This window comes from Gadus macrocephalus, chromosome 5 (genome assembly GCF_031168955.1).
Source record: "Gadus macrocephalus chromosome 5, ASM3116895v1".
In the NCBI taxonomy this organism is placed as follows: Eukaryota; Metazoa; Chordata; class Actinopteri; order Gadiformes; family Gadidae; genus Gadus; species Gadus macrocephalus.
In genome coordinates, this window is record NC_082386.1 from 13,072,943 (window position 1) to 13,098,225 (window position 25,283).

Sequence of the window (25,283 nt, forward strand, 5' to 3'; positions counted from 1 at the left end):
ATACATCCGACAAGAATCAATTTCCGTGGTCCATGGTTCCTGGACGATGCATTATGTGTTGTTGCAGCGAGAATGATGCATTCAAATTAAATAATATGATTCGCATAGGCCTATGCAATAAGATAATAGGTCAATGTTGTCTCTGTCATTGGAGCCTTGTTGAATATAGTGTGTCCCCCGTGTTGCTTCCCTCGGTGCGGCTCCTTTAAGAAAAGTTGGGCGGCGGCTGCGGCAACGGCGCGTGGATGCGGCGGGCGCAGAACACACTGGGGCGCAACGCGACTCAGAAACAGAAAGCAGCCGAACCCACGAGCCGAAACACCCGAACTCAGCCCGTCGTTCACCGGTACGTCCTGCCTGGATGCGCATCGCTCGTACGGGCAACTCCCTCATAGAAGTCGGAGTTTCTTGAAGCGAATGAGGATCACGTTACGGTGTGTTTATCCTAGCAACCAGTTTATTTTTATTATTTATTTATTACTGCCCACCGATGGGCGAATCCACTTTATATCCGATACTTTCATGTTTCGAAAACTTTTGCAAAGCTTCGAGTATATTTGGGAAGTGCCAAATTGTATTTTCTTTTCAGAAAAAGACATCTATAAGCAATGGTTTCGACTGACTAAACGAAGTAGCCTCCTTACAGGAGAAACCATATGCTTCGCATACAGAGGGCAGTGATGGTCACTGAAGTAACCCTCTGAAAGAGAAAGTATAAACTGTTGATTGGAATACCTTTATACCTGCTGCTCAGGATGAGAAGGCGGTCGTCATGGTGATGAATGATGTTCCGAAAAGTCAAGAAGCGCCACAGCAGCAGCAGCTCTCAAAGCAGTGAGATCAGCACTAAGAGCAAGGTGCACGCACTCACTCACTCACTCACTCACTCACTCACTCACTCACTCACTCACTCACACACTTCAAAATGAAATGAAATCATTAACACGTTTCTGTTCATGTTAGTCAGTTGACTCCAGCTTGGGAGGACTCTCCAGATCCAGCACGGTCGCCAGCCTTGACAACGACTCCGGCAAGGGTGCAGGTGAGCAGAAAACAAGACTTTATTCAAAGTTTCCCTTCTCTATGTGGACTAGTTTGATGGAGTTGTGTGGTTGTAGGGAACGTGCCATCAGAGGCATGCACTGAGTTCAGGGTGAAGTACGTTGGGGCCCTCGAGCAGCTGCACTTTGACATGAGCCGGGCCCTTCAGGAGCCCCTGGACCTCATAAACTACATCGACGCAGCACAGGTAGGGGACCCACCTGGGACGGATAAAACCAAAGTTAACAGATGCAACACAAGTTGACCAATACAACACAAGTTAACAGATACAACACAATTTAACAGATACAACACAAGTTTACACAAGTTAACAAATATTATACAAGTTAACAGATAAAACTCAAGTTTACACAAGTTAAAAAATATTATACAAGTTAACAGATAAAACTCAAGTTAACAGATAAAACTCAAGTTAGCAGATAAAACACAAGTTAAGGGTCTTCCTCCTCTCATAGCAAGATGGGAAGCTGCCGTTTGTTCCCGGTGAGGAGGAGATGATGCTGGGGGTGTCCAAGTATGGAGTCAAAGTGGCCTCGCTGGACCAGTGTGTGAGTGTACAACACTAACATTCATACAGGATGGAATCGCTAGTTTGTTAGTTATGGCTGACCTGGCAGTCTTGCTAGGCTAGGCTTAGCAGTATCAAATGACCAAATACCAAATGAACTAATTAAATATATTTCGAACATCAATCATCAAATGCTTTACTCATAAAAAGCTAAACAAAACAATTTTAAAATAGAACACAACCTTCGGAGAATCCCAGCTAGATTCGATGGGTCGCTTAAAACATGCTGGTATCGTGCTGTCCAACTATTTGGAGGCTGGTGCTGTGTTACACCACCACCCTCTGTACCTCATCCTGATTGGTTTAAACATGTTGGTGCTGCTATCCTATAGGCTGTGTTGCACCGCCACCCTCTGTACCTGATCCTGACTGGTTTAAACATGTTGCTACCACGCTGTACCTCATCGTGATTGGTTGAAACATGCTGCTCTCCTACAGGAGGTGCTGCACCGCCACTCTCTGTACCTCACTGTGATAGGTTTAAACATGTCGGTGCTTTCCTCCTATAGGACGGGCTGCACCGCCACTCTCTGTACCTCATTGTGATAGGTTTAAACATGTCTGTGCTTTCCTCCTATAGGACGTGCTGCACCGCCACCCTCTGTACCTCATTGTGATAGGTTTAAACATGTCTGTGCTTTCCTCCTATAGGACGTGCTGCACCGCCACCCTCTGTACCTGATCATGCGCATGTTGTGCTACGACGACGGCCTGGGGGCGGGGAGGAACCTGCTGGCGCTGAAGACCACCGACGGGCAGCAGGAGCACTGCAGCGTCTGGGTGTACCAGTGCAGCTGTGCGGTGAGTGGACCTCCAGCCCCGGCCGCCCGCTCTCTGACCACGCACAGCAGGAGATACCTGAGGGTGTAACGATGATGGCGGTCAGGGAACAGAGGTGGGGATAGGGGGAGGGAGGATGGCAGAATGGGCTAAAGAGGAGCTGAGGTCCTTCCCCTTCTGGGTAAAGTAGGTTACAAGACCATCAGCCGTGAGGGAGGAAGGATGGGGAGGGGGGGAAGGGGTGAGGAGGGAAGAGAACACTGAAAACAGTTTCCTGGGGTTCGAGCCGCTGGAGTTGATTTTGTTAGGGTAGAAGGCAGATTTGGCTGTTGACACAATGGGGGTGAGGTCTGAGAGGAGGTTGAATGTAGTGTGAGAGATCATCAGGACAGTCTGATCTCTTCCATTTCCAGGTGATAAAGGAGCAAGGAGGGGGAGGGGCTGTCGGTGGGCTCTGGTCGTCAGGTATCGAACCCAGTGCCCTCCCCCTCCCCCCCTTGTTCAGGAGGACATTCTCTACATATGAGAATCGATGCAACAACAGATGCTCTTGGATTATGATCTCCATATCCTCCAGTGGTATATTCATATGATGAATGTGTTGTGCTTCCAGGAGCAGGCCCAGTCCATCTGCAAGGTCCTGTCAGCCTCTTTCGACTGCGCCCTGACGTCAGAGAAGTCCTGATTCAGGTTACAGGCGACCTTTGACCCTCAGCCCGGTCGGACTCTTCAAAGGTCATGTTCAGGTTGTTTAACAATATCCGGCTCCCTGTTTTCTTCTCACATTGTAATTTAAATGACCTCAGTTTCATTCAGATTTACTATTTGTGAATAGATAACCAAATATTAATAATCCAAAAGGTCGTTCTTTAATTGATAATACTAGTTATTATCTTCTGCCTGAAGGAGCCTGTCGGGTACAAAGCTTTGATTGGGGTGACAAACAAAGGAAATGGGATCTCTTCTTTGTATTTTACAGCCTTATAAACACAGTACTTTTATTGCACACTGACTTTGTATAAATAGGCGACAGGAACCATTGTGACTCATCTGGGATAAGTGTGGGAAATAATTAGCTATTTTTGAAGAAGATATCCTTGGAGCAGCATTCTGGTTTTGAAGGTACTTCAAACTTAAGTGACTTAAGTGGTACAAAAACATTGGTACGTGCAGCGGCCTGCGGCAGCAAGTTCAAAGGTTGCTATAACAACAACCTCATGTATTTAGTGTTGAAACAGGCTATTATTCACCTCCATCGTGATTGCTTCCATCATCGTTGTGTTGCCTCTTATCAACTACACAACGCGTGGAATCATGTTTTCTTACATTCAAACTGCACATCAGGTTGAAGTTATGAAGTATACTGAATGCACATTAATGTTGATAGATTTCTCTTGGTATTTTTGTATTGTTTAAAAGGTAAATGTTGAATGCTAGTTCTGCATGCCTCCATACCTCTTCATTCAACTCCATCTCTCCCTGCTTTCAGTCGGGATGATTCAGACTCAATACATTATTGGCACAATAAAGAATTATTTATATTTTCAATACAGATTGTTATGAAGGCTGGCTTATGTTTTAAAGTCCATAAAACCTTTTAAACTTTAAACTAAATGTTTGGTGGTTTAAAAAATGCAATAAATCCATCAACCCTCACAAATATATACAGCTTTCAATGATTTCCCTTCAGAGGAAGTATGTGTTTACATTATGGAATAAAATCAATAAACACAACTTGACCAACATGTCAGAGATGAAGGCATGAACATCAGTCCAAAAGGAAGAGAAACAAGACGATTCTATCTTTCATGTTTTTATTATTCCAGTTTCATTTTACTGTTTACTTGCACATTTAAGTTAAGAGTCAATGTAGTAATCTTTAGTCTTCAAGAATGAATGAACCTGTGTGTGTGTGTGTGTGTGTGTGTGTGTGTGTGTGCTGTTCCATCACAACAGTGCATTCAAACAACATTTAATCATCAAGGCAAGGTTAACATTTTTTTTTACAATTAAATATCACACAGAAACAACTTCTATTTACAACCTCGACAATCAACCCTCTTAGTTCCAGTGAGGAGCGCTCGTCGGATCCACCAATCACAACGCAGCGTCACCTTTTGTCATTCACAAAATCCACTGCAGGCTCTTGTTAGGTTAAATGTGTAAATATCAACATATTTATATATTTATATAGATTTTTTATAAACACAGAAAGAGATAGAGGACAGTTGCTCTGCAACCAAAATAAAGTTAATTACATAGAATGCTTTGTCAGAATATTCTTGATCTAGCGCTAGACTGAACATGTCCCCTGCTCTGCCAGGTCTGAGGACCGGTGGGTAAGAAGGCTCTGTGTCCAAGGGCCGGAGGATTAGAAGGCTCTGGGTGAGAACCGGTGGATTGGAGGGCTCTGGGTGAGAGCCTCCAATAGAGAGCCAGAACACATCAGCTTGCCCCTCATGAGGCAGAGTGTCGCGTGCGAGGCGACAGGAAGACAGCCGACCACAGGAGCAGAGCGGGGGTGGCGGGTTAGAAGGCGCGGCCTGCAGCCCGGGTGTCAGACGCTACACACAGCGACACACGGCCACAGGAGCAGCCTAGCACGGGCCTGTGGTGCAGCACATGAAGGATGTGGAAGAATGGCGGATATAGAAATCGACCGTTACAGATAGGCCTGTTTTTAACTTTCTTACAGTCAGACACGAGGAGATGAACTCGCCCAGGTGAGGAACTTGCCTCCTCCTTTTTCTAAATTTAGCACGTCTGTCTGGGGGAGAAATATGGGACATGGGGGGGGGGGGAGGAAGGGATGGGAGGCTGGCAGGTCCTGCGTGTTTCTGGGTTAGCACCGTTAGAAAGTGTCTCCACTTGGGAGAGCTGCTGGAAAAAAAGGTCAAAGCAGCTAGAAGCAGCATCTCTAAAACGCTACGAAACGCTCAACTGGAGAAGAGGTGGAATGTTAGAGAGTTGAGGGTGTTCACATTCGACGGTTCTATGTGTTAGTTACAGTACGTTGCCAGTAGGACCTTCATTCAGTCAGTTGAGTTGAACTGTGACCTGTGACCAAGCCCAAGACTTGGAAAAGTGCGATTTATTGCAAGAGGTCATTCACTACAATCATATTTCTTATTTTTTTTTCTTCATAGTCTTTAACTGATATTAACAACTTTAAAAGCACATACGGTGCCACTGAGCTACTGGGCACCTGACGAACCCCCAAGGCGAATGCCGGTCCGTCGCGCTGGGGAAACGGCGGCGTCTCATTGGTCGTTCAGACGACAGCTACTCCACAGAGAAAAAGTCGATGTCGGTTTCGTCTCGCTTTCTTTCGTTAGCGTTTAGAGACAGGAAGTCCGGCGGCGTTCTAGGCCCCGGATCGGTTCCCGTGCCCCCCCCCCCCCGGGTTGACCTCTCAGTCGGCGATGAAGTGGACGAAGGTGACTGGGAAGGCTCCTCTCCTCATCGGATCCCCTTCTATGTGACCCAACTGTTGAACAAGAGAACAGACGGGAAGGGGTTTCAGGGCGAATGGCGACACCTGGTGGTGAATAGGGCGCACAACACCATCACTACATCACACCGCTGAGGTTAGGGGCCTCCACATTTACACAAAACTCAAACTAGGACCAGTTTGAGAACAAACTGCACAGCTTCTAAAGCACAAACACAACACAAAAAGGCGCTACCTGCTATGGATCCACATGCTAATCACTAAGCTACCTGCCCTGAATACCTACCACACGCTAATAACTAAGCTACCTGCTCTGAATACCTACCACACGCTAATGACTAAGATACCTGCTATGGTCACCTACCACATGCTAACCACCAAGATACCCGCTATGAATACCTACCACATGCTAATAACTAAGCTACCTGCCATGGATCCATACGCTAATAACTAAGCTACCTGCTATGGATGCTAATAGCTACAGGGCTAGTACGGAGGCTAGGCCACGCTAAACCCCTCGAAAAAGAGTTACATTTCAAATATTACCTTGTGTGATCGGTACTTAAAGTACTTTAAAATGTCTGCTACACCTGAAAACAAAAACCTATGACATGAGTTATCTCAGGAATCATTCAGGGTTCAAGTGTAAGGTCATGTCTAATACATAATTCCACATTCCCTTCCCAAGGAGACTCAGCATGGCAGCATTAGAACATAACGACCAAAACAACTTTAGCAACGAGCTGAATTGCCCTCTCATTTTGACCGTGAATTGTAAGTCACTGAAATGTAAATAAAACGTAATGCATCTCAAGCTGAACAGATCAGACCTAATTAAGTCTGGCCGAGATGGAACGAGATCAGATTCATTAGCAACACACACACACACACACACACACACACACACCCCCCCCCCCCCCCCCCCACCCCCACCCTCCTCCTCCTCCTCCTCCTCCATGTAGGCCATAGATGAGGGGGGGGACGTGGGGACTTAGCTGCCTGAACAGAGGCGCCAAACATGGGCCAGAGATGGTGGCTAAATTCAGCCCAGTGGAAAACAAGTCGCAGCTGGTTTGAACTCGGACAAGGGGGGCCAGAGGAGGACGGAATGGAGGGGGGGAGAGAGGGGCTGATGTTAAAGAATGAGGTCATTTCGTTATCGTGTTTTCGAGCCACCATGGTTACCAGGCCAACGGACATCCAGTGCTGCATAGGAAAACTTTTGTGTGAACAGAGCTGGAGTTGGAACGGAGCCCGCTTGGAAGATACCGTGCCACGAAAAACACCTGCATGTGAACGAATCGCACAGTCTCTCTAACACACGCAAGCTTGTGTACACACAACACTGGAATTCTCACATCAGGTTCCCACCAAGTCACAGAGCCAACCTGCACACACACACACACACACACACACACACACACACACACACACACACACACACACACACACACACACACACACACACACACACACACACACACACACACACACACACACACACACACACACACACAGGGCCTCCCCTGTGCGGTACTGACCCACCACTCCTGGTCCTCCTCCCCGTCCACCACGATCACCTCCCCCTCGGTGAAGGTCAGCTCATCGGGGTTGTCGGCGATGCAGTGGTAGATGGCCTTCACGCGCTTGGGCTTGTGCTTCTGGAACACAGAGTGCACCGCCGGAGCGGAGTTCGCAAGAGAGCATTAATGAGGTGGAACTTGGGGATAAAAATAGTATCACGCAGTTTCTACTTCAAGGAATCCTTGCTTAATCCGCCTGGGACCTTAACACAACGGTAGCAGGTGAAGTATCACTCATGGTTTAGCGGCTCTAATTCCTCATGGTTTCATTGTTAAGTTATTCATGAGATTGGAACACAAAAAGGGGTCTTGACTTGTGTCCCATGACTTGTTCCGCTTTCTGGACAAGCGCTCTCTTGTGGTCGCTGGTTAATTTCCTCTATAAATCAGGAAATTCACAGTACAGAGAAGCACACGGATGACTGGCACCCAATCACAAGGCCGGACGACAAACACAAACAGAGGACACACAGCCTGCATCGTTGTGTTCCCCCTCACCACCGACACACAAAAGTACATCAACACAAACGCACAACTCATGTACCAGCCACGGGTGAATCAATGAATGCACACTCAGTTCAAAGGGAGAGGGGGAGAGAGGGGGAGACAGAGTGTCCCAGACGGGGGGCCTTACCAGAGGTCCCTTCCTTGGAGTGGGGGCCGGAGGCATGGATTGACCAATGGAATTCCTTGGGCATCCAGGGACTTCTTTAGCTGGAACAGGAAAAGGAAATGACATCAGGGTGAAAGAAACACTCTCCGTGTGCTGTGAGGAAGGAACTAAGTCTCGACTGATAAGGGGCAAAGTGGCTAGCGTGTAAAGCTAATATCTCAGGTCTGTTACGTTATTATCTCAGGTCTGTTACGTTCTTATCTCAGGTCTGTTACCTCATTATCTCAGGTCCATTACATTATTATCTCAGGTCTGCTAAGTTATTATCTCAGGTCTGCTAAGTTATTATCTCAGGTCTGCTAAGTTATTATCTCAGGTCTGTTAAATTATCATCTCAGGTCTGTTACATTATTATCTCAGGTCTGTTAAGTTATTATCTCAGGACTATGTTACGTTATTATCTCAGGTCTGTGTTACGTTTTTATCTCAGGTCTGTTATGTTATCTCAGGTCTGCTTTACGATTTTATCTCAGGTCTGTTATGTTATCTCAGGTCTGTGTTAAGTTATTATCTCAGGTCTGTGTTATGTTATTATCTCAGGTCTGTGTTAAGTTATTATCTCAGGTCTGTGTTACGTTATTATCTCAGGTATGTTACCTTATTATCTCTGCTCTGTGTAACGTTATCTCATGTCTGAACACGCATGGTTTGATATGAGGTTGATGACCCACCTTGTCGTTCTATGGATCCCTTGCGGTTCAGAGGCATTCGGGTGAAGCTCTTGTCGTTCCTGGAAACAGAGCAGAAGCAGACCAGCGTTGAAGTTCCCTCGGGAGCCGGCTTGTAAAAGCTTTCAGGTCATAACAAAATATTGTTTTTAGCTTTAGACACAAATTGTAACTCAGTGACTAAGTGGTTGTGGTTATGTCCCAGTTATAGTCTGAGTTAAATCCACAATAGAACAGACACCCTCATCAGCGTTGTGGGAACATGGCCAACAGAAACGCAGCTGGGCCATGGAGTTTACTAGAATCACGTATTATAAATGAGTATTATGCGCATGTAGTTGGTGTGTGAGTGTGTGCACAGTTGTACCCTGAAGGAGACTTGGGCGGGCCCCCACGGGGCCCCGGCGGGACCTTGCCCTCCATCACGTTCAGCAGCTTGGCTGCAGGAGGCATCCCCAGCGCTGGAGACACAGCGGACACACAGCAGTACAGTCAGCCTCTCTGGCCTTTAGCACACACCACATATTGCCGTACACAATGTTAGTATCAGTCTACTGGAAATACATCTTTATTTTTAGGGGAACGGGAAACAGGAAACGGGAAACGGGGAACAGAGAACGGCCGGTACCTCCGCTGGAGGTGAGCCGCATGGGGGGCATGGGGGGGTGCATGTTGGGGGGGTCGGAGGAGGACCTCTGCCGCCCCGTCAGGTCCAGGGAGCCGGGCTTCCAGCTGGAGGACAGGGAGGTCTGCAGCGTGCCGCCGGCCAGACCGGATAACTGGACTGAGGGGGGGGAGAGGTGAGGGAGGGAGACCAGGAGGGAGGGACGAGGGCAGGGAATGATGAGGTGGCAGTGGAGGCAGGAAATAAACATGAATGGACAGAGCGAGAGAGTCAGAAGGACAAGCCAGGTTTACACACACACACACACACACACACACACACACACACACACACACACACACACACACACACACACACACACACACACACACACACACACACACACACACACACACACACACACACACGGGATGGGGGAGGGATGGCCAGAGAGACCAGATGACTCTCACCCAAAAGGGTGAGACTAACCCTCCCCTTCTGATCTCTTTATACAGGAGTGTAGTTGGGAGAGACGGTTGATGGGAAGAGGGAATGTGTAGAATGCAGTGATTGGGGGGCGGCGGCCATATTGCTTGGCAAGGCGCCAGATGGCCACTAAGGTTATTAAGATGCTCTGACACAGACCCGCCGTCTGGTGGGCCAGCAGAGAGAGAGGCAGAGGGCCTGCACCAGAGGACCTGCACCAGAGGACCTGCACCAGAGGACCTGCACCAGAGGACCTGCACCAGAGGACCTGCACCAGAGGACCTGCACCAGAGGACCTGCACCAGAGGACCTGCACCAGAGGACTATGAACTTAATCCAACATGCGTGAACCTCAGCACCTCTACGGCTAGCTGGCTCCCAGTGACTTCCTTCCATAGACCCCAGACACATCCATAGACCCCAGACACATCCATAGACCCCAGACACATCCATAGACCCCAGACACATCCATAGACCCCAGACACCTCCACAGACCACATCCACAGACAGAAATATAAACATCCATAGAGCCCAGACTGATCCACAGACAGACCCATAGACCCCAGACTGGCCCAACCCGGGCGAGGGAGCCTACCCAGGTTCCTGGGGGGCAGGGGCGGCGCCGAGGCGGTGGTGGGGCCCCCCGGGCCCCCGGCCAGGGGGGGGTTGTTGTTGAGGATGGTCCCGTAGGTCTCGTTGTTCACCAGGTTGGTCACGTAGCCCCGCTGCTTCTCCTTGCCGGCCCCGTCCCGGGCCCCCGGCCCCGGGGACCCGTGGAGGTGGGAGTTGGCCCCTGGGGCGTAGCAGCTGACGGGTCGCTCGTCCCGCCGGTGGGGGCTGGGCTGGAGAGACGTGGGGGGTGGGGGACAGGGTTACACGGGGTTCTGCTTCAGTGCGACTTTATCAGTGACTTCTTATGAGACTTGGGTGGATGGATGTGATTAGTGGATTTGTTTTTTAGCACTCTTTACTTAAAAATAGTACTTAGCAGCGTGTAGCATCTTAATTTAGATAGCTTTGTTGTATACTGGGAATGGATTAGCCTAGCGATTGTTAGTGCTTGGGACTTGTTTCAGAGAGCCAGTGGAAAACAGAGTGTGTCCTGAGGGTCAACATCATGATCTACAGGAGGGGGAGTCATCAAGGAATGAAAGAGGTCTGGTTTCCTCCAGGAAGGGGGCGAGACAGAGTCCACGCTCCACCTAGTTAGGTTGAGGGATTTGGAACGCTCTGTGTGTGAAATGAATGAGTGAGTGAATGGATGAGTGAGTGAATGGATGAGTGCCCCCCCGCCCCACCTTCTCGTCCAGATCCTCGTCGCTCTCGTCCAGATCTTCGTGCTGCAGGCACCACTCGTACTCCACGTGGACGTGGGCGTTGAACTTCCCCGCCAGCGCCTGGTTCAGCTGCACACAGGAACCCCAACGTTACACCCACACCACGTTATACCCCCACAGGAACCCCAACGTTACACCCACACCGTGTTAAACCCCCCACAGGAACCCCAACGTTACCCCCACACCGCGTTATACCCCCACAGGAACCCCAACGTTACCCCCACACCGCGTTATACCCCCACAGGAACCCCAACGTTACCCCCACACCGCGTTATACCCCCACAGGAACCCCAACGTTACACCCACACCGTGTTAAACCCCCCACAGGAACCCCAACGTTACACCCACACCGCGTTATACCCCCACAGGAACCCCAACGTTACACCCACACAGAGGAAGACAATGTTACACTGAACCCCCAACCCCAACTTTACAGGGAACCCCATGTTGAACTGACGAAGGGGTACCCTAACATTACATGACACTAGGGCTGCTCGATTATGGGAAAAATCATAATCCCGATTATTTTGGTCAATATCGAAATCACGATTTTTCAAACGATTATTTTTGAGTTTGAAAACATGTTGTATTTATTCAGCATGTCTCTCCCAAAAAAAACTTTGTAAATGAGAACTTTGAAATTTAAAAAAATTACTTAGAAAAATACCCAAAATGGTCAAAAAGATTATACAGATATTAATTTTGTGATCGTTTGACGCTAAAATCGAAATCGCGATCAAAATTTGATTAATCGGCCAGCCCTACATGACCCGCTGCCTCTCCCGGCTCGTGTTGGCCCGAGGCTTTACAGTGAACCCGGGGCTGTTCCCCTCTGAGGTGCCGTCAGGTGGGTGCTCACCAGCTCCTCACACTGCAGGTGCTTCAGCCTCCGGGCGATGTCCAGCGGCGTCTCCCCCGACTCGTTGGCTAGCAGAGGGAGAACAGACCAACAAGACTTCAGCACGCCGTTTGAGGACCAGGCTGGGCCACGTTGGGCTGCTTCGGTTCGCTGTGAGGTGTGTCCCCACGTGGTCCTCCTCAGAGAACAATGGCCCCTTTCATCCACTCATCACTCACTCAGTTTAGTTTCAGGGCAAATGAGAGTAAATAGAGGAAAATGTTGGGAGGAAGATTTCTCTGAGGGGCTTTTGGCAAGCCAGGGGCTTTGGGAACCCAGCCTGGAAACTACTTGGACCCTGCACAGTGTGTGTGTGTGTGTGTGTGTGTGTGTGTGTGTGTGTGTGTGTGTGTGTGTGTGTGTGTGTGTGTGTGTGTGTGTCTCTGTGTGTCTCTGTGTGTCTGTGTGTCTCTGTGTGTCTCTGTGTGTCTCTGTGTGTCTCTGTGTGTCTGTTTACAGTGAAAGACAGGAGAGAGAGATTTCACTGATTGTGAGAGCGAGGGATAAAGGGAGACGGTTCGGTAGTAACCACAGCCCACTGTCCGTCTGTCCCCCCCCCCCCCCGGCAGACGGGTGGTCGCCTACCGATCTCGATGGAGGCCTTCCCCCGCAGCAGCAGCTTCAGACACTCGCTGTTGTCCGTCAGACAGCAGTAATGGAGCGCCGAGCTGCCCTTGGCTGTCTGCTTATCCAGGTTCAGGCTGCTCAGGCACACAGGGAGAGAGAGAGGGGGACACGTGGATGATAGGTACAGGACGAGCAGCCGTCATAGGAGCATCGGAACATTTAAGCGAGAGTGAGAGAAGATGAGATCATTTAATTATCTTTTGGAAAACTAACAGGCTGTTTTGGTGACCGAGGATGGTGCGCCCTTCTTGATCTAAAGAGTGTGAAGTGGGTGTAGGGTGGTACTCCCTGGACCCTCTGAGTACCTGTTCTGAGTGAGGAAGTCCACGATGTGCAGCGAGGTCCGGTCCACGAGTCTGACGGCCAGGTGGAGGGCGGTCTCCCCGTGCTCCTGCACACACACACACACACACACACACACACACACACACACACACACACACACACACACACACACACACACACACACACACACACACACACACACACACACACACACACACACACACACACACTAAAGACTTGCCAGAGCTATACAGTGACAGAGGACTATAACTAAAGCCAGGTTCTAATCCCAGCCTAATAAAGCATACAGCCTTTCCAGAGAGGGAGATTCATTTGACCATCATTCAACATATCTGGCCAATGCATTGAAATATCTTGTAGAGTGAAGTAAAGTTATCACAAACTGTCATTGAACACATTTAACGCACATTGAATAACATTTAAGAAAATATTAAATGTTTTATTGAATGTTATTAACAACATAAATAAGGCAAACACGTGCACCGGTCTGTGTGTGCGTATGCCTGTGTGTGTGTGTGTGTGTGCATGTGCATGTGCTTGATGTGCGTGTGTGTGCATATGCTTGTGTGTGTGTGTGTGTGTGTGTGTGTGTACTGACGTGCTCGTTGCCCAGCGGGATGGGCTCCATGAGGTCCAGCCCCTCTGCGTACACCTGGATGAGGGAGAAGATGTCCCGCGCCTTCACCGCCTCGCTCAGCGTGTGCAGGCGGGCCGCAGGGCCCCCGGGGCCGGAGGGGCCCGCCGTCTGCCGGCGGGCGAAGCGCTTGTCCGTGTATTTAGCCGTGATGAAGTCCTTCCTCGCCTGCCTGTTGGGGACAAGCAGGACGTCAGGGGCTTAGTCCACTACTGAACACACACACACACACCACTACAGAACACACACACACACACACACACACACACACACACACACACACACACACACACACACACACACACACACACACACACACACACATATATTGAACAGACACACACAAATACTGAACGAAGTTCACTCACACACTGAATAAACACACATGCAAGCTAACCAGAAAACCGTTTGAACAAACACACACACACACTCAATATCATCTTTGTTTTGGGCGTCCATCACAGTAGTGGAAGGGCCTTAATGAGCTCAATGGCATGCAGTGGCTGGCCATGAATATACGGTTCTGTTCAGTGTTAAGAAGCCAAGGGAGGCCTGAGGAGAGGTTTGAGTGGAGTGTGTGTGCGTGTGCTTCGGCTTTGGCTTTGTGTGTGTTTGTGTGCGCGGTCATGGGTGTGTGTGTCCGCGCGATGGGTGTGTGTGTTTGTGTTTGTGCGATGGCTGTGTGTGTTTGTGTGTGATGGGTGTGTGTGCATGCATGTGTGTGAGTGTGTGTGGAGTGAGTAAGGGTGTGTGCCTTACATGTCACTGGTAGGGTTCGGTTTGACCACATTTTCAGCCGCCAGAGAAGCCTCCATGATTTCATTAAATCCTGCATTCCCCACATTCTTGGCCAGCTGCAGAAGTCAAACACAAACTGTGAGTCCACCACAAACACCCACAAATAGACAAACAGGCACATGGCAAATACACACACTTCAATAGAGAATCTATTTCGGTCCAAAAGATAGCAGTCAAGGTCCTCGCTCCGTTTCTCTGGTGAAGAGATCGCCGCTTCCAACACCAACACCTCCGACAGAACGGCGTGGAGATCACAGGACGAAGGCACGTGGAGCAGCGGTCTCAACACCAGTCAGATCACCAGTGGCGTCACCATGGCAACCAGCACCACTGCCTCACTCCTTCAGCATCGCTCCCTCAGCCTCCAACCGTCAGCCTCGAACCCTCAGCCTCCAGCCTCGTTCCCGCTCTCTGGGATTCTTCCTACATTCTTCCTTTATTTAAGTTTCCCTCCCTCCTTTAACCCCTGACCTCCTCCCAGTACGACCCGTCTTCCATGTCTACTCTTTAAGATGAAGAACCCCGAGATTCATCCCCCATACACAGGGGGCTCTGAGGCCCGACACGAGGCATAAGGCAGAAACCTGCCAAAACCCAACCTAATGTGTTCATGACGCTGTTCTGCCCGACACACATCAAACAGAGCCTTGGACAGGACGGTGAACCCAGCGGGGGAGAGGGGGTGGAGCCGACCTACCAGGAGCTCGGAGGTGCTGAGCACGTCCAGCGTGAGCGACTGGATCCTGGAGTAGTGGACCCCCAGCTCCCGGTGGATCCCAGAGCACTCGATGCACATCAGGATGCCCAGGTTGGTGGCCAGCCAGGTGGGGTCTGGGAGAGAGGGAGAGAAAGGGAACAATAGGTGAACCTCTGTCCGTGCCCAGAGGTATTCTACCAAGCACGGTAACAAACTGCTGAAACCCTGAGAAGATTATCCAACAAAAAAAAATTCTTTCTCAAACTCTGTACTACTAGTCTCAAATACTTACTCAGTACTTGGTCTGAGTCTGTCATATGCCCCCTTTTGGTAGGGTATGGTAGTACAATAGTATTTATATACTTTAACCATGTGTTTAATGTGACTTGGCTTTTTAACCTGCTTTGGCTGTTAACATTTCCATATCCATAACTAACTATCTCTGCGCGTGCTGTGGGTCGCGGCCCCAGGCCGATGCCCCCCCCGCTGTGTGTGTGGCGCCGGACCACTCACTGGGCGCTCCGCAGTCGCAGCACACGTCGTTGCCCGTCATCCTCTTCACCTCGGCCAGGATGGCCTTGGTGAGCTCCTGCACGATGTTGTTCTCCCCGGCCCGCGGGTCGCCCTTGAAGGCCTGGTTCAGAGCCTCCTCCTTGCTGTTCTGCAGCACCGAGATCCATCTGGAGGAGCAGGGAGATTGTATAATCTGGGAATATTGTGGTAAACAGTATGCGCGCGCGCACACACACACACACACACACACACACACACACACACACACACACACACACACACACACACACACACACACACACACACACACACACACACACACACACACACACACACACACACACACACACGTCCTGAAAGGGGGCAAAGGCTGAGGTCTTACATCTGGCAGTCTGGGTCGTCCTCCGCCTGGAAGTGGTACGTCCGGTCGTCTGGAGTGGGGAGCAGGAGACAAGAGGGTCAGAGAGGAAGGAAGGAGAGAAACGTGAACAGAGGGGGACACGGTGCCGGGATGATCTCATCATGAGGATGAATGGGTTTCAAATCAAGAGACTCAAGTCTGTCGCTACAAACGGACTCCAGCCCAGTACTGACACGCAGGGTGTAGAGAAACACAGCAGAACTTCTCTCCGTGTTTAAATGGCGAGCGACTCTGCAGTCCAGACATATTCAACCGTAGCATCAATAGCCCAGCCACTTGGATTATGCCATCGGCCTAGCTAGACGTCATTCAGTTAACCATTAGCAGTGATATTAAATGGATATTAAAGACCCCACTACTGCAGGGGGGGAAAGGCAGGTCTACTCTAGTTAACACCCTCCTCTTTGTTACGGGCTGTCTGGCTCATGGAGTAAGATCAGCCATGACATCATATCCAGGGTGTGACGTCCACAGGGTGGTCAGACCAGAGGGCACTAGGACCCTGGAGCCCCAGAGGAGCCCTACACCAGGGGGGAGGATACGAGGGGAGCACCGTGGGGGAGAGACACCTACGGGATATGAGGTCGAAGCTCTTCTTCTCGTCTGGATTGTGCTTCACCTGGCAGGTGAGCAGGTTCAGCTTCGCTGGAGGGCGATTCGCCTGGGAGGGGGGAGAGAGGGGGAGAGAGAGATGATTAAAGCAGGGGATTGGCTTCGAGGTTTGTGTGTGTGTGTGCGTGTGTCAATCTTAATGCATTCACGACTAACGAGGAACCATAATGAGTGCCATGGAGCCTGGGCCGACGCCAGAAACACACACAGCATTTGAAATACACACTCTTGCGGCTGATGGTTGCTACTGTAGTGTGAGTGAGTGAGTGAGTGAGTGAGTGAGTGAGTGAGTGAGTGAGTGAGTGAGTGAGTGAGTGAGTGAGTGAGTGAGTGAGTGAGTGAGTCTCACCGTGCCGTGGGAAATAGTGAGGTATCCATTTTTAACTGAGCACTTTCTCTTCTGCCACACCTTCCGCAAGCTGGGAGATGGAGGAGAAACAAGGTTCAGTGTGAGGCACCCCCGCGTGCACATGTAAACACACATGTACGTGCATGTACATACACATATATGCGCTTTTATTCAAAGCGACTTACTGTACAGTCAGGATGTTCATAGAACCAAGTGCCAAGCATTAACAATCGCTAGGTTAACCCATTCCCCGTATACAACAAAGATAGCTAGGATAAGATGCTACACACATACAAGCACAGAGCCACAGTGACACAATAAACTCAGAATGAACCCTAGCAATGAAATATTCATCACAAGTCTAGAGTTATATTGAGCGGAAGAGACTGCTCATTAATATTCAAAATGCAAATAAATGATAGACTTTAAAAAGTCCCCTGCTGCTAGAGGTTGTTAAGATAATCAAGTAGAAGCATTTGAATATCAATATAAGGCGATACAGAACAAGCTCATACTGTGGAGCCTTGCTGAAGGCAGGGCACAGGTTTGGGAAATAGTCTTTATTTACAAAGCATCAACGGTTAGGGGATGAACGGTGGTACAACAGACCCTGTTCACAGTGTCTCTACTTAACGGTAGGACACAGGTTTCACCTGTTGAAAGGGGGTATCAGCGATGTTTGGTGACGTCACTTCTCGTTATTTGAAGCGAGATCCCAAACTAACAGAGCCAGCTCACCCCTCCCTCCCGTGCTTCGTGCATCCAGTAAAAACTATCATGAACGCTGCACAAATCCACCAAAACACCCACCACCTTGTCGGTGATGGTTGGAATACTATTTATTTTGTTTTTCAGTGGTTGGTATGACCATTTGTTTTTGTGTACAATCTCGGAGCAATGGCTGCCTACAGAGAAAATATTTTTGGACGGCCTGCTTATGAGGCGGGCAGCTAGCGGATCGTGAGGAAAGATCAGATGAATGTGATCATTTATGTTTTGGCCTAGCATCGCTGATACAACCTTAAAGGGTCTGCTCCCTTATTTACCAGGGCACATGGTCCGTCCTCAGCGCTGATGTTTCACTAGTTTAGTGTACTTCTGCTCCCTGACGCAGAAAGACAGCAGATCCAGGATCAGTGTTATGAGCTGTTCTCTGAAAAGGGTGCACACTGCCTGAGGTGAACTGTAGTGAGGGACGGATGAAGTCACCAGACAGAAGCGGGTGATTAAGGCTGGGCTGTAGCTCTCCCCAACAAACTGGAGATCAGGTCGGGACAAAATCGAACCCTACTAACAGATGGTCGGCAGTAGGTTAAGTTAACTTGGGTTGGTTTTATACGTCCGTCCAGCACGGTCAATGTACTAGTCTGTACTGGTGCACTGCCAGAACTTCAAATCGAACACAGAACTTGTGTTATGAGCTAAACCCGTTTTTCCTACTGTTCCTACCTTCAATTTGTGTGACACATCAGTGAGATGACTCCTCGAGGTGAACACTGAGATGACTCCTCGAGGTGAACACTGAGATGACTCCTCGAGGTGAACACTGAGGTGACTCCTCGAGGTGAACACTGAGGTGACTCCTCGAGGTGAACACTGAGGTGACTCCTCGAGGTGAAGTCACCCACGAGGGAGCCGACATGCAGCAGAGCGCCCGCGCTACAGCATGGTGCTGCTTTCATGCACCCGTTCAACAAGCAGCGTTTATTAGTGAACAGCAATAAGTGGGGGCCGCTTATGATTTGTTTGCTTGATTAATCATGGATTTTGGCTCAGCGAACACAGAGTGCTGCAAATGGACTGGCCTGTTGCCAAGCAACACAAACAAACTTTCCCTGCACACTGGTTGGCTGCGTTGTGTGGGTCTACACGTTACCACAGGCCCGCTACTCTAACAACTGGCTTTAACTGGTTTTATTCAGTGTGCGACCAGTGAGCAGCACTTCGCTGGCATACGATTCTGATGAGCCAACAGCTGACGACGACCGTTAACCTAATTAACGGCCATCAGGAACACGTGTGAGAGGGAGTGATACATGTGCAGTGAAAAGTCCCACAAACTAGTTCAGCGTGAATGGAATGCCTCTTGTCCAATCAAATCACCTGGTCAGGGACTAGCTGCTGCCTAACCCACACTGACCGTGGACCATGTGACCTGGTGCTTCACAGCAGACCCTGTGGTGACCCCTCTGTGAAGAGGGTGTATTGTGTAACCCTGCTGATGACCGGTGCCACGCCCACCTGCTGGGGTCAGGGGTCAGACTCACCCGTCACTCTTCTTGTACAGGTGTCCGCTGCGGTCAGTGCCGTGCTCCTTGTTGCCCTGCGGCTGGTGGAGGCTGTAGGTGGCGCTCTGACGCACCTGGGAGTCCTTCAGGGGGAGAGGACAAATCACAGGTCACCTTTCAGGGCGGAGCCGGTTAGAGGTCAACAAAAAGGTCAAAAACAAGACAGAATATAACAGAAAACCCTACAAACCGACTTGTGTTTGATTTACAGTTTTATTAAAAGAACAAACTGTACAGAAACCACTATGAAGACAAACATCAGGAAAAAATAGGATGAGCGGGTCTATTAGTAGGAAAAATAAAAGTTTCTACACAAATGAAGGTTTAATCTGAAGAAATCTACTTACTCTCCTAGACTTGGTTCACAAAAGTTGGAAGCAGTGAACAAGACAGGAAGAGAAAAGAGAAAGAATGAAAAGAGCATTCTTCACATGAGACTTTGTGCAACAGTAGCTGGCAACTGTTAGAACGGTGTCCTTAAACACCAGTAACACGTTCATATGGTGAAGTTAATATGAAGAGAACAGGGATAGTTGAGTCTTTAAGCTGTTTCTGCAGATCTCTGTTCTTGGCTAGCTGGAGGTGGGGCCAACCCCAGCTCCACCAGTATATGATTAGAGTAGGTGATTGGCTTCGAGGTTTGTGTGTGTGTGATTGGCTTCGAGGTTTGTGTGTGTGTGATTGGCATCGAGGTTTGTGTGTGTGTGATTGGCATCGAGGTTTGTGTGTGTGTGTGTGTGTGTGTGTGTGTGTGTGTGTGTGTGTGTGTGTGTGTGTGTGTGTGTGTGTGTGTGTGTGTGTGTGTGTGTGTGTGTGTGTGTGTTACCTCCTTCTGCTCAACCTGCAGAGCCGTCTTCAGGACTTCTCGTAGCTGAGTGAGCTGCTTCCTCTCCTCGTCCTGCACCTGCTTTATCTGGTGTCAATCATACAATTAATAAAGAAATATAGATCTATGCATAGATATATAGATCTAGATTTATCTAGATCTAGATATACATTTTGATCTATAACTATATATATCCTTGAACAATCATCTATAACTATATCTATAGAAGTAGATCTCTAATTATAAATCTAGATCTAGATCTAGATCTTGGATAGATGTCTATCAGAGGCGTACCGTGTGCAGGTCGGTTGCCAGTTTCTCAATGGAAGGCTTCAGGTTGTCCACAGCCTTCAGACCGTCCTGGAAGAAACTGAGGAGAGGCGTCAGGTCAGTGGGGTCAAGAATGTGAGAGTACTCCATGCTTTATGTTCACCTCATCTTCCCGTCGCAGGTCAAAAGTACATTGCTGAGACAGTTCTCAGAAAACCTTCTCTTGGCTGTGATATTTACAACTAAAGTAGAGGGAAGATGAGTTTTGCTGTGCGCACACTATGATGTAATTACTAATGAGTCATATCCTGTGGCCAATTTATCAACTGGTACGTCCAGTTTCATGTTCCAACAGTAACATCTCTGCGCTGAAGGGAAATTTATGCATTAAAACTCAAGTAAATAAACACTAAATCGTTACGTCATGAGCAACTGGTCACCTCCCCCACCAAAGAGCCTGACAAATCAGAGGCCGACAGAGACAGACATGTCTTACTTGCACTGGGCGTGGAAGTACTTGATGAGGTTCTGCAGCAGGTCCACTCCCTTCTTGATCTTGATCTCGTTCACTTTGAGCAGATACTGTTCACATGGACACAGACAGACGCATACCTTCAGAAGCAACCGGGGCCGTCGTCGAGACACCACTTCATCATTCAGCCCCGTGCGAGAGTGGGGCTCCGGTGCCCCCAGGAGACGTTCTCTCTACAGACCTCACACATCTGCAGCTGGAAGAACCTCCGCTCCTTCTCCATCTCCTCTGCGATCTCGGCGCCGCTGATTTCTGTGCGGATCATGCCGTGCTGCCGGGCGTGCTCCTTCTTCTCCTTCTCGATCTTGGTGCTGAGGAAGAAGAAGGTGAGACAGGGAGTCAGACAGAGAGACAGACAGAGAGACTGGAGGTGAGAGAGAGTCAGACAAGAGAGAGTCGGACAGAGAGGCGGAAGAGACAGAGAGAGAAAGAGGCAGAGAGTCCAACGGAGGGACTCTGCAGGCCGGATCACAGAAGTAAAGTCAGACTGAAGATTAAATCAAACGGGGCATGTCTGTTCCATGCAGGAGAGCTTCTTTTGAATGTGCTGCGGGTTGTTTGCATTAAAGCTAGGGTGGGTAATTTCTTTACTGTAATATTTGGCAAAACTGTCCTAATAGCCAGTCAGCTATATGTAGGTGAAGTGCTCTGAGAATATCTGCTCATAACTTTGCTCTCCCCTGCCTCTGTGGGCCGCACCCAAAAATTGCCACCGCTCATGTACACTTTGACCAATAAGAGCGAGGCTCCGATTCTCCGTTCTTATTGGCTGTGGGACTGTCCGGTCACCTTGGCAACGACGTTGGTGCGTCCCTGCGTGAGCGTTCACGAGCCTAGCGGTCTGACAGTTTTGTACTACTACGGCGGACAACAAATGAATAGCCGTGTCTTCATCAACGGCCCATACATTTCCCATTCCCCGGATACCATCAACTAACACCACTAAGACAGAGAAAAAAAGAGGAAAGACACTTGTTGAAAGGACAGCTACTAAAAGGGAGGCGGAGAGAGCTCGAAATAAAACCAGAGTAAACATCGGCGTGGCTTATGAGCGATGGAGAGAGTTACGTGACCGGAGAAACTTAAAATCGGACGCTGAGATGGCTACATTTCTTATAGACAGGTAAGGAATTGTGCTATCCCTCCATGGTATATTGCGATGAATATGTAAAGTGTCGGCTGGTATGGTTTTTTACTAAGCAAAGCCACGATAACCGTTACATTACGGTTCTGTAATGTAACCATTTCAATACGGTTCTGTAGGATGTCTTGCATCAGCCGATGGTTCTTTTCCCGGTCCGTTTTATAGGTTAGTTATGGTCACACCAACCCTGGCTGTCGGAATAACACAGAGATTGTGCTAACACGTGGCCTAGGCTTCAACTCAACTGTGGATAATGTCCGAGTCACGTTTGTATAAAAGCTACGTTGACACAACTGCCAAGATAAGCACTGCGAGGGAAGTCTAGCATATGATATTCCATGTATTGTTATAACGTTGTTGCAAGCTAGCAGCAGCCTAGCTCAGTTTCGCGATCGCTTTGAAGTGACGGTTTCCTTGTGTGTAATCTGGCTTTCTGTGTTATTTTAACAAATATATATATTTTTTCAGCACAGTAGGCTACTGTACATACACAATGATGGACAACGACAGTAAAGAGATCATATCGATTGTCAATATTGATAAGAGGGAGACCTAGAAGAATTCTGTTATCATGGAGAAGGAGGTTTTGTTTTTGTTTTTTGTTTTTTTTTGCTTTTGTTCTTATGCTAACGAACTACAGTTGCAATTAGTTTGCTATCTTGCTTGGCTGATACAGCTACCTTTCTTAGGCCTACCAGCGCAATGGCAATGATTTTAAGATAACATACATGGTATGTCTGTGAGTAAGATGTTGATGCTATATATGTACTTATGTAGCAATCAGCACTAAAGTTTAATTACCTCGGAATCGGACATGGTGTTTCGTCTTCCTATCAATGTAACTGAATTCACATGAACGCGCATAACTGACGTTCGGTGGGAGGATCTACAGCAGGTAGCGTGGCAGGGACGGGCCAGAGAGCACGCGACGGAATCTCAACGGCTGTTTTCTCCAAAATCGCCCACCCTAGCTTTAAGGTCATCTCCCCTCAAGGCTTCGGCGGTCTCTACCCTCTGAAGAAAGGTTTTCCGTAAGGTTGGGGTTTGTTTGTGTCACCGGGACTTATTCATGCGTTTGATACTTTAATCCCCTTTCCAAGAGAAAGCACCAAGACTCCAACCTGTGACTTCTTCAGGCAGAAGAAAAGACAGCGAATCAGGCGGATCGGTGTCATCTTGACTTTTGCTGGTAGCAAGACAACACCGAAACGAAGACTGAGGCACTGTCACGCTCAAGCAAGGCAGCGTGACGGCATGAGCAGTCAGCTGTTACAAACACTGATTGCAATCTGGCGTTTCATTAATGAATCATTAATCATCATCATCATCACCGTGACGACCAGCCTCCTGTTCATATCCCCTTCGTTGTGATTTACGAAGCCTCAGCACGCTGGAGAGAAGACAACTGAACTCAAGCTTCTGACGTCTCCGCCCCTCGCTTCTGTGTCATAAACCTTGGACTAGGCGTTTTGGTAAACTAGTTTCCTGTAGCAGCAGTAATGCGGGCCTTGTGCGGCCAGTCGACTCAACAACAACCCTCCACCACATAGCTGTGCTGTACTAGTTTACCTAAAGGAGGCGCAGGCCAGCTCATTATGCTTTGAACCCGAGCTGTTCACTTTTGTCCATTAGTTCTTTGGCACTTCAAATCCGTCCACGACACTGACTTTGACATATTTAACTGCAGCGTTGACACCGCGTCAGTACGTCTGTCATGTCCTGTCTCTCGCCTCACACGTCGACCGCCAGCAGCAGAGAGATCAGAGCAGTGTTTACTGAAGACGGCCTTCAGAATGGAGGAGAGGCTGGAGCGTCACAGCGAAGAGGAGGAGGTTCTATCAATCAGCCAGACAATTGGGCTCCATTGATCGCAGAAAGACCATCAGAGTCCAATTGTGAAAGGGGGCGGGGGGGGGGGGGGGGGGGGGTCAAGCCGGGACGAGCCACACAGCATCCCGTGGAAAATGTTTGATTCTGGGACAGAGCCGGGGCTGTCCGCTCAGATCGGTTTGGAGGAGGAGAGGAATTACCCTTTCCGTAAGGAATGTCCTTTGCAGCTTGTAACATATATAAGAAATATGAATATGACATAAAGATAAGAGTGCTATAAGAACACACACGGGCGTGTCGACAGTGGGAACCTCCTCATGTATTACCTCCACTAGTCATCTGAAAGACTTCGTAGTCAAAGCAAAAACAAACCCCCTTGTGCAATACTCTCAGGATCCTTACACTTTGGTTTCGTAGTCCTTCCACGCTTTGTCAAACGGCTTCTTCAAGTCCTGGGGAAAGAGCAGAAAGTGGAACATTTACTACAACTGTGTTAGACATGTTATAACAACCAACAGCAATCAGTCCGAGAGTGGAGTAGATGTTCTCAGTCTACGTTACTCAGATCACCCGAGGCCAACAGCCACGGCTGCCAAGCCAGAAATGATGATGATAATGATGCACAGGGACATCCCACCAAAACAGACAACAGTGGTCACCCTGTGTGTGTGTGTGTGTGTGTGTGTGTGTGTGTGTGTGTGTGTGTGTGTGTGTGTGTGTGTGTGTGTGTGTGTGTAAAGACGCCTTATTAAGCCGTGTTGTGTTGCTGATCCAACAGCGAACACAGCAAACCAAAGCAGAAATGACTTTGTTCAAATGACCATGTCATTCATTTCCGAAACACCCTCCCAGCCAAATGGAGGTAATCACCCAACACTAAACGAGCCAGGGTGGCTAATTAGCCCACAACAATAACATGGGCATAATCAGCCAACGGGTAACTGTTGTAGGTGTATGCTATAATTAAATATGAAATCCTAATTGCAAACTCCCACTGTGTGTGCTGTAAAGTATTATTTACAAGCTCTGGAAAGAGGCGACGCTCTCCAAACAAGCTCTTCCGTGTTTCACCGCTTCATTCACATCAAACAAACAATCTGTGCAATCATCCGCATTGGGGAGATTTAATTGAAGCCTAATAGCTTGAGGGTCGTGCAGCGACAATACATGGCTTCCGCTTCAGCGGCAGGAGAGAGAGAGAAACAACAAAGCTTTTATCTGTGAGCGATGGAGGCCGGTGACCGTCTCCATCACAGCCCCATTGTTCTGGGTACAGAGCGTATCGTCATGACAACGAGACCCCCCCCCCCCCACACACACCCACAC

General features: G+C 48.9%; 2 protein-coding genes across 9 annotated transcripts in view; one reads left to right on the forward strand and one right to left on the reverse strand.

The window, feature by feature from the left end:
- Positions 1–198: 198 nt before the first annotated feature.
- On the forward strand, positions 199–4,074 carry itgb1bp1 (integrin beta 1 binding protein 1). Of its 2 annotated transcripts, none has more exons than XM_060052511.1 (7): positions 199–346; positions 755–857; positions 964–1,042; positions 1,119–1,249; positions 1,518–1,610; positions 2,282–2,431; positions 3,024–4,074. In XM_060052511.1, the coding sequence occupies exons 2-7, from the start codon at positions 783–785 to the stop codon at positions 3,093–3,095; spliced, it is 600 nt and encodes a 199-aa protein (XP_059908494.1). In that variant the 5' UTR covers positions 199–346; positions 755–782; the 3' UTR covers positions 3,096–4,074. The 2 variants fall into 2 exon arrangements, with proteins under 2 accessions (XP_059908494.1, XP_059908493.1); XM_060052510.1 differs by having other exon boundaries at positions 240–434.
- A 138-nt stretch (positions 4,075–4,212) lies between these two features.
- Positions 4,213–25,283, reverse strand: part of asap2a (ArfGAP with SH3 domain, ankyrin repeat and PH domain 2a) — a 49,230-nt gene continuing 28,159 nt past the window's right edge. For 2 of the 7 annotated variants that reach the window (XM_060052500.1, XM_060052498.1), the window contains exons 5-28: positions 24,360–24,409; positions 21,165–21,294; positions 20,948–21,033; positions 20,476–20,551; positions 20,182–20,268; positions 19,335–19,438; positions 17,068–17,137; positions 16,680–16,767; positions 16,068–16,116; positions 15,686–15,852; positions 15,173–15,306; positions 14,437–14,531; positions 13,642–13,849; positions 13,043–13,128; positions 12,696–12,811; positions 12,072–12,139; positions 11,174–11,281; positions 10,471–10,717; positions 9,414–9,569; positions 9,153–9,246; positions 8,789–8,847; positions 8,079–8,158; positions 7,310–7,522; positions 4,213–7,249 (exon numbers count right to left, since the gene is read on the reverse strand). In XM_060052500.1, coding sequence (XP_059908483.1) covers positions 7,043–7,249; positions 7,310–7,522; positions 8,079–8,158; positions 8,789–8,847; positions 9,153–9,246; positions 9,414–9,569; positions 10,471–10,717; positions 11,174–11,281; positions 12,072–12,139; positions 12,696–12,811; positions 13,043–13,128; positions 13,642–13,849; positions 14,437–14,531; positions 15,173–15,306; positions 15,686–15,852; positions 16,068–16,116; positions 16,680–16,767; positions 17,068–17,137; positions 19,335–19,438; positions 20,182–20,268; positions 20,476–20,551; positions 20,948–21,033; positions 21,165–21,294; positions 24,360–24,409 — 2,778 coding nt within the window. In that variant the 3' untranslated portion in view covers positions 4,213–7,042. Of the gene's footprint in view, positions 7,250–7,299; positions 7,523–8,078; positions 8,159–8,788; positions 8,848–9,152; positions 9,247–9,413; positions 9,570–10,470; positions 10,718–11,173; positions 11,282–12,071; positions 12,140–12,695; positions 12,812–13,042; positions 13,129–13,641; positions 13,850–14,436; positions 14,532–15,172; positions 15,307–15,685; positions 15,853–16,067; positions 16,117–16,679; positions 16,768–17,067; positions 17,138–19,334; positions 19,439–20,181; positions 20,269–20,475; positions 20,552–20,947; positions 21,034–21,164; positions 21,295–24,359; positions 24,410–25,283 lie in introns of all 7 variants that reach the window. The other 5 variants (XM_060052504.1, XM_060052499.1, XM_060052503.1 and 2 more) reach the window with 5 other exon arrangements.